The sequence below is a fragment of the Syngnathoides biaculeatus genome, chromosome 16 (genome assembly GCF_019802595.1).
Source record: "Syngnathoides biaculeatus isolate LvHL_M chromosome 16, ASM1980259v1, whole genome shotgun sequence".
In the NCBI taxonomy this organism is placed as follows: Eukaryota; Metazoa; Chordata; class Actinopteri; order Syngnathiformes; family Syngnathidae; genus Syngnathoides; species Syngnathoides biaculeatus.
This window is the reverse complement of record NC_084655.1, coordinates 21,121,030-21,138,231: the sequence shown is the minus strand read 5'-3', so window position 1 is coordinate 21,138,231 and position 17,202 is coordinate 21,121,030. Positions and strand designations below refer to the sequence as shown.

The 17,202-nt window shown below is 40.9% G+C and overlaps 2 protein-coding genes across 4 annotated transcripts in view; one reads left to right on the top strand and one right to left on the bottom strand.

Annotated features, from left to right (window-relative positions):
• LOC133514649 (myosin heavy chain, fast skeletal muscle-like) overlaps window positions 1–17,202 on the bottom strand; it is a 28,083-nt gene that overhangs the window by 5,227 nt on the left and 5,654 nt on the right. Inside the window, exons 2-22 of the mRNA XM_061846480.1 lie at window positions 6,033–6,156; window positions 4,708–4,758; window positions 4,394–4,616; window positions 4,094–4,237; window positions 3,857–4,013; window positions 3,754–3,781; window positions 3,549–3,663; window positions 3,384–3,476; window positions 2,953–3,016; window positions 2,736–2,834; window positions 2,525–2,628; window positions 2,302–2,440; window positions 2,050–2,168; window positions 1,809–1,958; window positions 1,554–1,724; window positions 1,156–1,462; window positions 916–986; window positions 745–832; window positions 550–667; window positions 348–471; window positions 129–265 (exon numbers count right to left, since the gene is read on the bottom strand). Coding sequence (XP_061702464.1) covers window positions 129–265; window positions 348–471; window positions 550–667; window positions 745–832; window positions 916–986; window positions 1,156–1,462; window positions 1,554–1,724; window positions 1,809–1,958; window positions 2,050–2,168; window positions 2,302–2,440; window positions 2,525–2,628; window positions 2,736–2,834; window positions 2,953–3,016; window positions 3,384–3,476; window positions 3,549–3,663; window positions 3,754–3,781; window positions 3,857–4,013; window positions 4,094–4,237; window positions 4,394–4,597 — 2,432 coding nt within the window. The 5' untranslated portion in view covers window positions 4,598–4,616; window positions 4,708–4,758; window positions 6,033–6,156. The remainder of the gene's footprint in view (window positions 1–128; window positions 266–347; window positions 472–549; window positions 668–744; window positions 833–915; window positions 987–1,155; window positions 1,463–1,553; window positions 1,725–1,808; window positions 1,959–2,049; window positions 2,169–2,301; window positions 2,441–2,524; window positions 2,629–2,735; window positions 2,835–2,952; window positions 3,017–3,383; window positions 3,477–3,548; window positions 3,664–3,753; window positions 3,782–3,856; window positions 4,014–4,093; window positions 4,238–4,393; window positions 4,617–4,707; window positions 4,759–6,032; window positions 6,157–17,202) is intronic.
• Window positions 8,827–16,610, top strand: xab2 (XPA binding protein 2). Of its 3 annotated transcripts, none has more exons than XM_061845612.1 (19): window positions 8,827–9,026; window positions 9,560–9,708; window positions 9,825–9,948; window positions 10,034–10,231; window positions 10,313–10,447; window positions 10,549–10,713; window positions 10,975–11,119; window positions 11,185–11,336; window positions 11,815–11,934; window positions 12,016–12,147; window positions 12,458–12,589; window positions 13,785–13,898; window positions 13,974–14,136; window positions 14,211–14,401; window positions 15,558–15,680; window positions 15,789–15,960; window positions 16,045–16,171; window positions 16,263–16,366; window positions 16,466–16,610. In XM_061845612.1, the coding sequence occupies exons 1-19, from the start codon at window positions 9,003–9,005 to the stop codon at window positions 16,525–16,527; spliced, it is 2,532 nt and encodes an 843-aa protein (XP_061701596.1). In that variant the 5' UTR covers window positions 8,827–9,002; the 3' UTR covers window positions 16,528–16,610. The 3 variants fall into 3 exon arrangements, with proteins under 3 accessions (XP_061701596.1, XP_061701595.1, XP_061701597.1); XM_061845611.1 differs by lacking the exon at window positions 8,827–9,026 and adding an exon at window positions 9,038–9,241; XM_061845613.1 differs by lacking the exon at window positions 8,827–9,026 and adding an exon at window positions 9,406–9,422.

The window sequence follows — 17,202 nt, the reverse complement described above, 5'->3', positions numbered from 1 at the left end:
AAATAAAAATACACATTGGTATTTTATTGCAGTATATTTTCTTTGGGATTGTTGAAGAATATTAACATTTGCTTTTGCTGTATCTGCAATAAATGAGAACATCTGCACGGTAAAGAGAATGGACATACCTCCTCTCCATCATCTTAACAAACTCTTTCCTCATAACAAATCCTCTGCAGAGAGCCTGAGTCATGGTCACCAGCTCAGCCAGTTTCTCATCCCTCATCTCCTCCAGGGTACCCAGCAGACCAGCTTTGAAGAACACCTAGTTCAGAAATTGAAGGAAACAAGTCATTTGCCAATGCGGATACTGGATTATATATATCCACGCCATCGGCATTTTCTACCTTTGTGTGTCCAAATCTATACTGAGTGTGATCCACGTCAATGGAGCCCAGAAGTTTCTCTGCAGCCTTCTTGTTGTCAATGAACTGACCATCAGGGATGACGCTGGCATTCAGTACTTTGTATCTGCAAATGAAGGCTGGACGTAAGGTCTTTCACTTTGATAAGCGGAGAGTGGAGACACTTTAAAAAAAATGGGATTACCTCTGCTTGAAATCGCCATAGAGAATTCTGCTAGGGAAGCCCTTTCTGCAGATTCTGATGCCCTCAAGCACACCATTACACCTCAGCTGGTGGATGACCAAGAAGTTCTCCATAAGACCTGAATGCAAAAGATTCGAGGCAATTCTTTCATTTATTCTTAACAGTTAATAATGCCTCAGCCACAAAACATCGAACCTGGGGTCTTTGATTCATTGGGAATCAGGCAACGCACAAAGTGAGGATGCGTGCTTCTCAAGTTGGTCATCAGCTTGGCCAAGTTTTCCTGCGAATCAGGCAAACGATTACTGAGTAACCACTTTCAAAAGTGAGCAAAATCAGATTTTTTAACTCTCATGCAAAGCATACTCTGAAAAGAGCAGACACAGTCTGGAAGGAACCACCCTTCTTCTTTCCACCACCCTTTTTTGCGCCAGCATCTGTGTTCCAAAATACATGAGTAGAAAATCCATGTGTATCCCTGACAATTAACTTGATAATTGTTGTAGATTGCAAGCGTTGGTAATTTAATTTGTACTATTTCTATCGGATCCTCTTGGGTCAGGCTATATTACACTTTTTATGCATTTCTATTTCAGATTGTAATACCTTCAGCGGAAGCATGGGACGCATACAACATAGCCAGCAGTTTGTTTGCTGCCTTCTGATAGAGTTGGACAACTGAGTCATTCAGTGGGTCCTTGTTCTTGTCCAACCAGCCAGCAATATTGTAGTCCACAGTACCGGCATAGTGAACGAGTGAGAAGTGAGCTTCAGCTTTGCCCTTTGCAGGCTTTGGCTTCTCAAAGGCCTTGGTCTTGCCGAGATGCTGATCATGCAGCTTGTTCTTGAAGGTTGTGTCAGAGGCCTTAGGGAACATACACTCCTCTTCAAGGATGGAGAAGATGCCCAGCGGCTAAAGTCACAATAAAAGTAAAAGAATGATGTGTCCGATACTTAAAAAATCAAACTTTTTCATCGACTTTTCATTTTGTCTTTTGTCTCACCTTCTCAATTAGCTCAATACAGGCAGCCAAATCCATACCAAAGTCAATGAATTCCCATTCAATGCCCTCTTTCTTGTATTCTTCTTGCTCCAGCACAAACATGTGTTGGTTGAAGAACTGTTGCAGTTTCTCATTGGTGAAGTTGATGCACAGTTGCTCCAAGCTGTTGAACTACAGGATACAGATATACAATTACTCTACTGACGTGTCTGTGTTTGTGTGTGCGTGTGCTGATTTGAATGTTCTGTGACATACATCGAAGATCTCAAATCCGGCGATATCCAATACGCCAATGAAGAACTGCCTTGGCTGCTTTGTGTCCAACATTTCATTGATGCGGACGACCATCCACAAGAACATCTTCTCATAGACGGACTTGCAGAGTGCTGAGACTGAATTGTTAACCTTGTGTAGAGATGTGAGAGTAACAATTTCTTTTTAAAAACGTTTTGCTCAGTATAAAAATACTTCGGAGCCTCAATTTTATTTTACCTACCTGTGGAACGGTCTGACCTTTGGTCACCATCTCGTTGCCCACTTTGACTCTGGGGTAACACAATGCTTTTAGCATATCAGCTGAGTTCAGACCCATAAGGTAGGCAATCTTGTCAGCCACTGAAAAAAGATGGGATTTAACCACAAGTTAAGATATGTAGGATGCAGCTTTATAGGCATCTGTCCATCCATCCATCTTGACTTACTTTATATTTAAGTTCCTAAGAGAGTTCTCATAATATACAAGACATACCCTCAGTGCCATCAGGTTCAGCTTGCTCCTCACGCTGCTTCTGCTTAAATTTCATGTTCCCATGATGCATCACAGCACCAGTTAACTTGTAGATGCCAAGTTTCTCTTCGGCATTGAATCCCAAGATATCAATAGCTGTCTGTAATGCATAGTAGCCCCAGTATTCTTTCGAGTTCTCAGAATTGAACAAAACCCAAGAAAAATGTCTAAATTGTATCCTTACATCTGTTGCAACGAACTCCTCAACATCGTTGATGCTCTTGACCGTGATTTCACCCTGGCTGATCATTGGGTAGTCGTATGGGTTGGTGGTGATCAGAAGAGCCTCTGTCAAGGATTGTAAAGCGCAAATTAAAGATAAATCAGTATTTTCAAGTTGGGCATTTTCTTGTAATATTATTTCAATTCATATTTTTCTCATAATCTTTATTTACCCAGCAATTCAGGCTTGTGTCCAGTCATCAACTGATAGAAGATATGGTAGCTCCTCTCAGCTGACAACTGGAAGGTGACACGTGACTTCTCCAGGAGATCTTAGAGGGGCAAATTAAATGTGACACCGCTGTAATATTACATTTGATTTTATTATTATGACATCAAATGTTAGTATGGAGTGCAGATGTATTTCTATTTGCCAAAGTTTCAACTCACATGTTTCAATATCAGCTGAGGCCAATTTTCCACTTGAGCCAAAGTGGATCCGAATGAATTTCCCCTAACAAAAAAAAAAATAATTAAAAAAAAAAAAAAAAAAAAATATATATATATATATATATCTTGTAGAGGCCCTGTAGCTCAGTGGTTAGAGCACTGGTTTGATAAACCAGGGGTTGTGGGTTCATATCCCACTGGGGCCTCCACTCCCTGAGAAGGGTTGCGTCAGGAAGGGCATCCGGCGTAAAAATTGTGCCAAACATATGTGCGTTCATCTGAGATGACACGCTGTGGCGACCCCGAAAGGGACAAGCCGAAAGAAACTTATATATATCTTGAAGCGTGACACCAAAAGCTGTAGCTTTTTGGGACAATTAATATCAGCAGTATAATAACAGATTTTTAAAAAAAAGATTTGATTTACTTACAAAACGAGATGAGTTGTCATTCCTCACAGTTTTAGCATTACCGTAGGCCTCCAGTAGAGGGTTGGCTGCCACAATTTGGTCCTCAAGGGAGCCCTGGAAAAGATGATTTCACAAAATTAATTTGGCTTGCGGGGGGTTATTAATATCTACAAGTAACTTCTTTACCTGTATCTTCCCTGCCGATGCTGTTTCAGCCTTCTTGGATCCAATAGCTGCAATTGTTGCAAAGTACTGGATGACACGCTTGGTGTTGACAGTCTTTCCTGCACCGGATTCTCCACTGCGTTAGGTAAAAACAAATATACGTTCTCTGGCTTTACTTTCTATGAATATGTATCGAAGCCGACATTATTTGCTATACTGTACTCACGTGATCAAGACAGACTGATTCTCACGATCTGTAATGTGAGCATATTAGGCAGAAATTCACTTGGCGCTCCCTCAATAGTGTCCACATCTATGGAGTTCCTTACCTGTGAGCATGAACTGATAGGCGTTATCAGAGATGGAGAAGATGTGGGGCGGGGCCTCGATCCTCTTCTTTCCTCTGTACGCTGTGACGCACGTGGCGTCGTACACTGGAAGCCACTTGTATGGGTTCACAACAACACAGAACAGCCCTGAGTAGGTCTGAGAAAGGAGAGATGAGAGGTTAGCGGTGTGAATGCAGATAGCCGTTCAATATCGGGTGCTGTAAAGCGAAAACTCACGTAGATCATCCATGATGCGTAGCGCTCTTTGAGATTGTACAGTACGCAGGGTTCGTTGAGGTGGGTCATCATGGCCATGTCCTCAATTTTATCGAATTTGGGAGGATTTCTGGGGTGAATGTCATCCTCCTTTACAGTGACAGTCTGAAGAAAAGACAGTTTTCATTATGGAGAGCGAGTCTAAAACCACTTAAACAATTTTACAAAGTTATAGAGAAAAAAAGAACACCTCATTTTATCAAAATGGTCTAACATTTTTCTTTTAAATTAAAATTGTTCGAAGGACGTGGTACAAGATACCTTTCCACCATCAATCTCAACGGTGGCTTTTCCACCCTCCTTCTTTGTGAGTTTACCCTTCAGGTACATCTCAGCTGGATCAACCACAAAATAGGCAGTTTTGGCATCGAAGGGAGCCGCCTGGGCTTCAATCCTCTCCTTTTCTGGCTTCCTGAGGTAAATGGCTGCAGCGCCATACTGCTCCATCTCCGCATCGGTGCTCATGTCGGCGTTTTAACGGAGACTGCAAGCAGCGTTCAAATGTCATTAAGTGTTTGGTTTTTCCTCCATACACATGAAACATTATTAGCCTTCATGCTTTTATGCCGTTTTACCTCTTCGCGTTCAAAGAAAGCAATGAGTGTCTCCGAGGGAGTCTCTCGGCGCTATAAAAAAACATTTAGAATCTAGTCAGTGCAAAACTTTCAACCGTTCTAAACACACAGTTCCAGAATTGCATAAATAATTTAGAAACTCATTGAGACTGAAGACGTCATTGCACATGTAACGCTATATTAAATATAGAGCTAGTGTATGTGACGGCGCCATTTTCACGGCGCCATATTGCCGGTCAAACAACAGACGAGACAGATATTCAAAGAGGTCATTCTATGGAATACCAGCTGAAAAAAGCAGAAAATATCGATGGATTTCGGCAGCCAAACGTAATGGATGGTCCCCAACCAAAATACGCACACGCCTGTGCAGCGATCGCTTCACTTCAGGTAGGAATTATTCTTCTCAATCTCAAATGACCAAAAAGTATTTATAATGCCAAGTTGGCTCATTTGAGAACAATGCGTATTAAAAAAAAAAAAACTGCCAGTTGCAGAGGTTTACGAAGGTTAAGTGTGGCCGCAATCGCTTCCGTGTACGTTCCGTGGAGATGACTCCGTCCTCCTTTTTCCAATCATATTTAATGAATGAGAGTTTGTGGAAAACCAGGGGTCATTTATTTAAATATTGGTATTTGTATTGAATACTATCTGAAAAGATCGACAGATTCCGGCAAAGGTTAACGTGTCGCCGAACACTTCCGCGTACACGAGTCGTCAAAACTGTCACTTTGTGGGATTTATTCCTGATGAGAACAGATCCAGCAACAAAGTATTTGTATGCGTCCAGACTTTAATACGCTTTCAAACTTTTCCGTGTAAATCTTGATGACTTACTCACCCGATCCATGTGGAGATCCAGTTTTCCAAGACAGAGCTGAAGCGAATTAACAGTCCAGTTTCTTATCGGGGAAAACATCGATTTTGGCATTTAATACGGGTCCTCTATTCCGAGTTCATCTAATTTTTCCACGTACCGTCGTTTATTTTCACCTTCTAAATGTCTGACGGTATTGGACAAGACTCTGGGCATCGTACTATGAGACATATTTTCGTGGGGTCTCCAACCGACTTAGCATGGAGGAATGCTTTGCTTGACCGGCAATATGGCGAGGTAAACACAAGTCACGTGATTTTACGACATAGGTGCACGAGCTCTATAATCTGTAATCGTCTGAACACGTGAATTTGTGTAATATCAATTAATGACTTCAATGATGAAAAAGAACATATAACCCAGGTGTATGGACCTGAACTGAGCTAAAACCAGTTATCAATATTATCATCTCGCTATTCAAGAGGAATTCAAACTGAAACCCACTTACCTGCGTTGGAAGCCTATCAGTTGATGCAGTGGCGTCGGGCTGCTTCTTTTATAGAGGCTTAGAACGCCCGGTCAGCACGAGTCCCTCATTCAAGTTTGGTCATCGCCCCTTTCCGACCTGTTGCCTATTTTGTGGCCGGGACATTTGTAATTAGAATTTTAAAAATGTAGTATGAAGTTACACCACCTGCTTTAATGGTTCCCATCCCGTGTGAAAGTCTAACGCCACAAGCACTCGCACGCAATTCCGATGAAGAAAAAGTGAGAAATCTTTAAAACTTCTCAGCATTAACTATTGGGAAGAAAAAAAATAGATACATAATGATGGATTGTTCAAACACAAGTGTAATTTAAATTAAGTTAATTATGGATGTGCAGGATCCATGGAAATACATGCATGTGAGGCTATATTAAGAAATGTAGGGATGATGTTTATACCACCAATTTTAAACACAAAAAGATAATATCAACAATCAAAGGGATTAAAAATATACTCCACGCAGACATAAAGTAGTAAAATACTACATATGTAAATGTATAGATTAATTACTATTTCACGAGAAATGGACAAAATCATGATGACTGAGACATTTGTTGAGATGTACAGTAGCTCTGGACGGAGACGCCACCGCTCATCTCCATTGATGTCATTCGTGAAATAGCCAGAATATCGTTTGTGTATCCTTCCAATAAACGCGGTTCTTGATCTAAAAGGACATCACGACATGTCACTCACAACAACCATCCCTAATCTGGGATAGGGAAAACTTGACGGTCGGAAGGCCCGTCCAAATTCCGCCGGTGTTTAGTTGCGGGACACTCGCGTGTTTGAGATTTCTGGAATGAAAGAAAGTCGGCCGCACGCTCCCTGAAGAGTTAATTAGCCTCTTTCAAAGAAACTATTTTCTCCCTATGACTGAAATGTATATGCAATACTTAATTGTATATCTCCACTCAACGAAGTTTTATACTGTATGCTTATAACCTCTCTCCAAGATTATGTGACTAATAAACTAGTTTTTTAATATTGGATAGCTAGTTACTAGCTTATTACATTAGTCACTGAATACATATGTACATCAATTTTTCCATCAGGTTCCACGGTGCCTTGCATCAGGTTTAATTTTGGACCAGCACCTAGACATCCGTGATCTTCAGTTAACTGTATTTGTGCATTTTAGATCCTTGTAATAAAATTAATTACGTGGTTCAACGCATACACGCTAAGCCAGCTATGTATGTCCCTAAATGGTTAAGTAAACACTTGGCAACTCATGTGAGATCAGGCCCAAAATAATTTCCACACAAGCCAATTGAACTTAATCCTCTTGCCGCATATGATACTTTAAGACGCTGACATCTGGTAATTTTGCGTGATGCATGTGTCCCTGCAGACGTTCGCCATATGCTTGTTGCGCTCTTTCGGAAACGTTTTAGCCCTTTTTGTAAGAAAAGAGTGGGAGGACCGAAAATAGTGTTGCATTTGTCACCTAACTTTACTACTTTTTAAAATGTGTCTTTTTTTTTTTTTTTTTTTATTGGTGTGATTCTTCATTTGGACTTTAAGTGCATTTACAGTAGGATGTAAGCATCCAGACTAATTATGACAATGGGAAGTGATTTTCTTGTTTTTAGTTTTTATTTTGGATTGATTTGTGTATGCCTTACAATTAAGTCTAAATGCAAAAAAAAAAAAAAAAAAAAAGGAATATATTCCACTTTATCAGTCCAATAGCATGCTAAAAGACCAAAAGCTCAACAGGGTTAAACCTCACATATTCTCATTATGCTCATTAGGGTCAGATTTGAGCTGGAGTCCGTCCCAGTTTCTTTGAGCGAGAGGCAGGGTACACCTCGGAATAGTTGCACGGCAACTGTTTCAACGGGATGTTTTCATAAAAACAAGATTTCCAGAAAAATGAAAAAATGATTCTGGATAGTGATGATAAAGATATTCTTTATTGAGGAGACCCTTAATCATTTGCATCGTATTTTATGAGCACATTTTAAAGGTCTCTTCGTGGTTGTCTTGGCAGAGTCACTCTAGGAAAAAAAAAAAGGAAAGAATCAGTCTGTTAAAAAAAATGAATTTTGCTTCTCACGGCACTGCCACCGGCCAAATATTACCTATATATATTTGTGTGTGTGTGTGTGTGTAGATAGATAGATAGATAGATAGATAGATAGATAGATAGATAGATAGATAGATAGATAGATAGATAGATAGATAGATAGATAGATAGATAGATAGATAGATAGATAGATAGATAGATAGATAGATAGATAGATAGATAGAGATGTAGTGTATCTCAATTAAATATAGGTTGTACTGCGAGCTCTTCCCGTTAGGTTGAACATGATTTACAAATCTTTGTATGATGGTTTTATTTTTTTAAACTTGTAATTGGGTTTGTAAATGCTTTCCCGAGGATTCAAGTTTATGTTTATATGTACGGTATTTACTTGTGTATATCTTTCTTTCTTTCTTTCTTTCTTCTTTCTTTCTTTCTTTCTTTCTTTCTTTCTTTCTTTTTTTCTTTTTCTTTCTTTCTTTCTTTTATTTATTTATTTATTATTTATTTATTTATGGTTACTGAAAAACTAACTGCACACAACCCAAATAATCTCTATCAGTAAACAGCAGAAGAATAGATGTGTTTATTGTTGTTTCATGTTTATTGGTGTTTATTGTTTATTTAATGTGTTTATTACTTGAAAGCCGCGACAACTTCTCGTGACATGCGCAGTGCAAAATGCGGAAATACTACTCTTGAACTAATCAGAGATTTTCCGAGAGCGAAGACGTCTCATTTCCGGTGTTTCTTTTCTCAGCGTTGACGTGGTTGATGGCTGAGTGAAATCTTATGAAAGAAATGATTAAATCCAATGAAAAATTGTATTTGTGGATATACGTTTGCCATAAATGGTTGATCATGACTGATTTTTGGTATTTTGCTGTGCAAAGTAACTTATGACAGACGGAATGACTTTACAGGTTTCATCAAATTCCCTGATCATTGGCTTAACTGGAAACACGTGACCCTTAGTGACGCAACCATATCTTTTTGTTTGGAAGCTCTCTGACAATACACGCTCTGGCAAGCTAGCTTCCTAGCGTTAGCTAAAGCGAACAGTAATATTTTTTCATTGAGCCCTCCATATACCATGGTAGAAATACCGCCCCTAAATGGAAAACAGGATGTTATATTTGTAAGCTTTCATTTAATTATCCCGTTTCTCTAAATGTGGTATAGAAGTGCTCGGTTGGTACGGGCTACGACTAATGCTTGCAGGGCTGCTAGTCCTGCTATATGCGACGTTGATGAAGTTAACTTGTTATTGTGATGAACGGTATTTTCTGACTGGATATTTTGGCTATTGAATATCTTCTGTACGTGTTCATATGTACAATCGTATATAAAAGTAAATGAAAACAGTCGTTGCGACGGTACACTTATAGAGATTCGAGTTAACTTGTGTTCTTGCCATTGCTTCTGAACTCATGTGTGATTCGTTTTCCTGCCTCAGGAGGACGATGATCTTCCGTATGAAGAGGAAATTATCAGAAATCCGTATTCAGTCAAGTGTTGGATGCGTTACATCGAGTTTAAACAGAATGCGGCCAAGCCCGTCCTCAATTTGATCTATGAACGGGCTCTGAAAGAGCTACCTGGAAGGTAAATGTGTTCTTCAGAGATGCATTTCTTATACGTTGCTGTTCTTGACTTAAATATACTTGTCATAAAGCAAAATATGTGGAGCTGTAACGCTCTTTAATTCCCCTTTCCCACAGTTATAAACTATGGTACAATTACCTGAGAGAGAGGAGGAAACAAGTCAAAGGGAAATGTATAAATGAACCAGTTTATGAGGAAATCAACAACTGCCATGAAAGAGCACTCGTGTTTATGCATAAGGTGATAACTATGATAAAGAGTCAAATATTGGCTACAAGTTGTTGTTTTTTTTTTTTAACTTGTGCATACTTGGGTTTGACTCCAGATGCCAAGGATATGGATCGATTACTGCCAGTTCCTGGTGTTGCAGTGTAAGATCACGAGGAGTCGGCGATCATTTGACCGTGCGCTGCGAGCCCTTCCCGTTACTCAACATCCACGCATCTGGCCTCTCTATCTTCGCTTTGTCCGGAACCTGCCTCTGCCTGAGACGGCCATACGGGTCTACCGCAGATACCTTAAGGTACGGATTGGGAAGAGTTGCCGTTATCTGCTGTATTTGGTTAGAAATGTTTTTCAAAATTGCTAAATTGTTTCTATGCAGCTTTCTCCAGAGAATGCAGAGGATTACATTGAGTACTTAAAGTCTGTTGGCCGACTGGATGAAGCTGCCGTGCGTCTTGCGGCTGTTGTCAATGATGAAAGCTTTGTCTCCAAGGAAGGCAAATCTAACTATCAGGTATTTTTTTTTTCTTTCCCTGGTAAATTACACAAATATGCGAATACAACTTGACAAATTTATATTTTATAATCATTATTATTATTTTTTTCTTGACGTAGTTGTGGCACGAGTTGTGCGACCTGATTTCACAGAACCCCGACAAGGTGACTTCCCTAAATGTTGGCGCCATCATCCGGGGTGGGCTCACTCGCTTTACAGACCAGCTTGGCAAGCTTTGGTGTTCCTTGGCTGATTATTACATCAGGAGCGGCCTCTTTGAAAAGGTTTGGAGGCAAATAAGTGTTTAAAGCTCACAACTCTGTATATTTGATTCCATTATTTCGTCGAATAATATACGACTCCTTGAATAAGTAAATGGGACCCTGAAGCACGTAATGGCTGCAGACATGGGATCTGTCAACCTGACTTGGATGCAGTTTATGGAAAATTGCTTTTAACATTGATCCCAGAAAGAACTTTTGCTTGAAAATCACTTAAATCCCAAAATACAGTGAAGAATGTGACTCTCTTATTGCATCTCACAGGCCCGGGATGTGTACGAGGAGGCCATTCTCACCGTGGTTACTGTCAGGGATTTCACACAAGTCTTTGACAGTTACGCTCAGTTTGAGGAGAGCATGATCGCAGCCAAGATGGAGACGACCTCCGAGATGGGCCAGGACGAAGAAGGTTCGTGTGGAGTTGTGGGAAACGGACCAGATCCCACGTTTATTCTCTGTTTCTTCGCTCTCTAGATGACATTGATCTCGAGCTTCGACTTGCACGCTTTGAGGAGCTGATAGCGCGACGACCTCTTCTTCTGAACAGTGTACTGCTACGCCAGAACCCCCACAATGTCCACGAGTGGCACAAACGTGTGAAACTGTACGAGGGTGTTCCACGACAGGTGAGTTTTTTTGGCTTTGGATTTATGTGTTAAACCCGAGATACAATTATAATCTTGATTTAGAAGCGCCCCAAATTAAGAGCTTTGTGTTGTGAACCAAAATTAGTTTTTTGAGTAACCTTTGGATACACAGCTTGCTTGAGTGAAGGAGTTGAGGGGAGGGGGACAAGCCAAACATACAAATACAAAATAAAAACACTCGCAAGGAGGAGGCACTAACATTCAGAAAAACAGCTCCTAACATCGCCAACGAGGCTACACCCCTTTAAGGGCAGACTGCAGCAACAAATAAAGTTAATCCCCATTTTTGTTGAGGCATAAGGAGCGAGTCCTAACTGAATAGTACAAATGTGCAAATAATTGACCCCTCAGCCCTTTAAAAAAAAATAAAGAAAAGAAAAGAGGCTTGTAAATTACTTTGTGTGTCAGAACTTTGACAAAATATGTCTTGCGTATTTGCACGTCCAATTCTCGACAGATCATCAACACATACACAGAGGCAGTGCAGACCGTTGATCCCATGAAAGCCACCGGGAAGCCTCAGACGCTTTGGGTCACATTTGCAAAATTCTATGAGGATAATGAGCAGCTGGATGATGTAAGTAGTAGTTCCTAAAGCCTGTAAAAATGATCAACGGCCCACCACTGGAGGAAACGTGCAATAAGTGGTGTCATTTAGGCCCGGACCATCTTTGAGAGGGCCACCAAAGTCAACTACAAGCAGGTGGACGACCTGGCCACAGTGTGGTGCGAATATGGGGAGATGGAACTCCGGCACGAGAACTACGAACAGGCGCTCAGAATATTGAGGGTGAGAAATGCCTTTTCCTTCTGGATCAAATAAGTAGCAAGTCATTAGTACAGTGTTGCCACGCGATATTGCATATTTTTGCGGGGTGGAAAATTTTTAAAAAGTGTTTTAATATGTTTAAATGTATTTTAAGTGTGTGCGAGGGATGAAACGATAATAGGATTATATGTTGTCTATTTTATGGATTTTTCTCATATTGCAGGTCTGTTTGGAGTTTATCTCCCACAGTGAATGGAAGTTTACGATATTTGTAGTTAAAAATCACTTAAACGCATGCTGTTCTTCTGTACTATTTGTTTGATAAATACAGAAAGCAACGGCCATTCCATCCAAGAAGGCTGAGTACTTCGATGCCTCTGAGCCGGTCCAAAACCGGGTCTACAAGTCTTTGAAGGTCTGGTCCATGTTGGCAGACTTGGAAGAGAGTCTTGGCACATTCCAGGTATGTATCGATATATTTTTGGATTGTTCGTCAATACATAAAATTGCAGCGAGAAGTTTACATACAATGTGCAAAAACGCACACTTAATTTTTATTTTGTCTCACTGTCTGAAGTCATATGAGACTAAACCTCTGCTGTTTCAGGTCAGTGAGAATTGCCAAAATTATTCAATTTTGTTAAATACCAAAATAATGACAGAGAGAATTTCTTTGAGAATTTTCCATTATTTTCTTTAAGGTCAAAAGTTTACACACACAAAAAGTATGATGTGTTTAACGAACATGAGGAATGCGAAATGATGAGGTCATGGCTTGGGAAGCTCCTGATACGTTAGCTGACAACATGAAGAAACATAAAAAAAGACAGATTACAGTTTGCAAAAAGATACCAAGAAAAACGATCTTAACTTCTGAAGACATGTCCTGTGGTCTTATGAAACTAAAGTGGAACTGTTTGGCCATAATGACCAATGTTACATCTGGAGGAAAAAGGGTGAAGCTTGTAGACCTGAGAACACCGCACCAACTGTGAAGCATGAAGGTAGCAGTGTCATGTTGTGGGGCTGTTTTGCTGCAGCAGGAATTAAAAAAAGAAGGCATCATGAAAAAAAGAACATTACATGGCAATATTAAGGCAACATCTTGCGATATCAGCCAAGCAATCAAAAACTTGGGTGCGAACGGGTCTTCCAAATGGACCATGACCCCTAAGCATACTCCCAAAATGGTTCAAAAGTGGCTTGAGGATAGCAAAGTCAATGTCTTGGAGTGGCTATCACAAAACCCTGATCTGAAACCCATCGAACATTTGTGGGCAGATCTGAACAAGGCAACCGACAAACCTAAGTCACCAGTTCTGTCAGGAGAAATGGGCCAGGATTCCTGCAGAGTGCCGCCATGCACTTCAAAGAAAATGCTATTCCATACCAAGGAAATGTTTGTAAACATTTGACCTCAATGAAAATTATATCATATTATCTCTCTCATTATTGTAGTGTTTAACAAAACCAAATAATTTTGGCGTTCCTGCCTAATCTGAAACAAGAGAGGTTTAGTCTGATTTCACTTCAGACAGAGAGATAAAAATTGAAATGTTTTTGCACACTATATGTAAAGTTCTGGCTTCAACTGTACAGTAAAGTGCCATTATTTCTGGTAATTGTAAACATTTTGTCTAATTGTTCTCTCCATCCAGTCGACGAAAGCAGTGTACGACCGTATTATTGACCTGCGCATCGCCACTCCGCAGATCGTCATCAATTATGCCATGTTCCTTGAAGAGCACAACTTCTTTGAGGAGAGCTTCAAAGTAAAAATCTAGCAGTTTAGTTGTCGTGTCAATCAATTATGCTCTGTGTTGAATGCGTCACGCTTTTCTGTCCAGGCGTATGAGCGTGGCATCGCCCTCTTCAAGTGGCCAAACGTTTACGACATCTGGAACACTTACCTCACCAAGTTCATTGACCGATACGGAGGCAAGAAGCTGGAGAGAGCCAGAGATCTATTCGAGCAAGCCGTCGACGGCTGCCCTGCCAAATTCGCAAAGAGTGAGCAGCTTTGTAGAAAATCGTCGTTCAACGTTCGTGTTGTCAGATCTAATGTGATACTCACAACCTGCCAGCCATCTACCTGCTGTATGCCAAGCTGGAGGAGGAGTACGGACTGGCGCGCCACGCCATGGCGGTTTACGAAAGAGCGACGGAGGCGGTAGAAAATGAGGAGAGACACCAGATGTTCAATATCTACATCAAGAGAGCGGCTGAAATATATGGCGTCACGTACACGAGGGCCATTTACCAGAAGGCTATCGAGGTACATTCAGTCGTTATTCTGAGAAGTAGAGATGCACAGATACCTCCCCCAGACCAGGTACAAATACTGACACTTGAGAACTCGCTGATATCAGATATCAACACTTTATAATGCCATTACATCTTGCAGTTCTGGGGGGGAAAAAAAAAAAAAAAAAAAAAAAACTTTCGTCAAATATATTGTGAAAAGTAATTGGATTTTCCTCACCATGGCATATTTCACACACCTTAAACACTTTGTAAAGTAATAACGTCTACACAAGATACTGTATTTCATTTGGTTTGTCTGTGTAAAGCGTTGAAATACTAGTCATAATCCCCCCTATTAATTCATTTTTGCGATACTATACAGAGGCGGCACAGTGGGATCAGCTGGTAAAGCGTTGGCCTCACAGTTCTGAGGACCCGGGGTTCAATCCCGGACCCGCCTGTGTGACGTTTGCGTGTTCTCCCCGTGCCTGCGTTGGTTTTCTTCGGGCACTCCGGTTTCCTCCCACATCCCAAAAACATGCAACATTAATTGGAGACTCTAAATTGCCCCTAGGTGTGATTGTGAGTGCGGCTGTCTGTCTCTATGTGCCCCGCGAATGCCTGGCAACCAATTCAGGGTGTACCTCGCCTCCTGCCCGTTGACAGCTGGGATAGGCTCCAGCACCCCCCGCGACCCTCGTGAGGATAAGCGGCTAAGAAAATGGATGGATGGATGGATGGATGGATCCTATACGGAAAGAAAGAGGAAATGGGTGACCAACAGAAACAAAACTGAGAGAGATACATTTTGTTTATGACCTGCAGTATCATTTATTCTGTTTGATATATAAACTGCAAACTGGTTAAGTGCGGAAAAAGTGTGTTTGTCTGCAAAATATTGCCTCAAAGGCGACAAAGATCCCAATCTGGGTTTATAAGTAACGAAAATGCATCACCTGAATATGAACATCTAAATATTTATTAAATAAATTTGATGCACCATTGTGCATATGGAGTAGCATGTGCGAAATTCAGTTTTTGCGTCAGTCGCAAGCAGTGTTAAATTAATCATCAGTTTTGTCGAGCATAATTTGCAGTCTCCTAAAAATGACTTCATCCATGTCCTGACATGGCTTGTCCCTAATAAGAACAATGTTGTCTTACATTTTGTGTATTTATTTCTCCAGGTACTCCCCGATGAGCATTCCAGGGACATGTGCTTGCGATTCGCCGACATGGAGAGCAAACTCGGTGAAATCGATCGGGCCAGAGCCATCTATTCCTACTGCTCGCAGATCTGCGACCCCAGGGTAAGAGCGGCCGCCTCCCGATGCTGGTCCGTTTTCCGCCAATGATTTTTCACGTGTATTCAGTTTCAGTTACTTCTATCTCTCTTTCTCCCCCCCCCCCCCCATTAGGTCACAGCTGTTTTTTGGCAGACGTGGAAGGAATTCGAGATCCGCCACGGAAACGAGGACACTATTCGAGAGATGCTGAGAATCAAGCGCAGCGTCCAGGCTACTTACAATACTCAGGTCAACTTCATGTCCTCTCAGATGCTGAAGGCCACAACGAGCTCCACAGGCACCGGTAAGACGACCCCTACTGGGCCTTGTGCATCCTTGCCCAGATATGATTGCTCTTAATTCCGAAATAATCCTTGACTGTGTCCAGTCTCAGATCTTGCTCCAGGCCAGTTAGGAATTGACGACATGAAGATGTTGGAGCAGAAAGCGCAGGAGCTCGCGGCAGAGGCGGCACAGGATAAACCCAAGCCAAAAGAAAAGATTCTTTTTATCAGGTGTGTCCTTTTGTTGTATTCCTATAAACCTATACAAATTCTAATACATTTAAAAATGTATACAAAAATGAGCCTGCCTTTTATTACGCAGGAGTGACACATCTCGCAGCGAGTTGGCCGAGCTCGCCAAACAGGCCAATCCAGATGAGATCGATATTGATGATGAGGATGAGGACGACGGGCAGGGCCCGGAGGGTGAGAGATACGACAGGCCTCAAATGTTTCTTTTTTTTAAAATTGATTTCATCCAGAACAACCTGCTTTGTGTTTCCCCCTTCTTTCTGCCAATTACAGAAGTGCAGCTGGAACAGAAGAGCGTCCCGACTGCTGTCTACGGTGGCCTGAAAGACGATTGAGCAAATGCTCTCAAGAAGACTTTCTTGCTTTTGTAACAATGGCGTCGTATGTCCCCATAGCATAAAATAAATAATTGTGTATATTTTTGCATTCACTCCCTTATATCAATAGATTGTGATGTGTGATGATGGCACTGCTCCCCCATGTTTTGCTTGGAGAAAATAACACGCACTTCTTAGTGATGACCACAGGGGGTCAGCCTTTCTCAAGTAAGTGGATGCAGTTGAGCAATGAAACAGTCCTGGATGAAATACTGTACAGTACAGTAGTTGTTTCGGCAAATGGACCTCTTGTCATATACAGTAGTGTTAAAAAGTCTGTTTTTTAACAAATGAGCTATTGTGTATTTGTACTTATTTTTGCATACTGTCATGAGAGGTTAAAACAAATAAAGACTGGTAACAGCATTGCATTTTTGCAACATTGATGTAGAGGTTCAACCTTATTATAGTATAATAAATTTTCTATGATATCACATGGACAAGACTTAAATATCCCCTTGAATTTGTGAAGTATTGTTTTTCTTTACCAAATTAATATAAGCTTATTGGATTCCTGAGAGACATAATCAATGTGGGCTGGACTTACTTTTTTTTTTTCCGAAGGTACCAACAAGGGGCTAAATATTTTCATAATTAGATTAACATATTTGAAAGGTAATCCTCTTAGAAAGT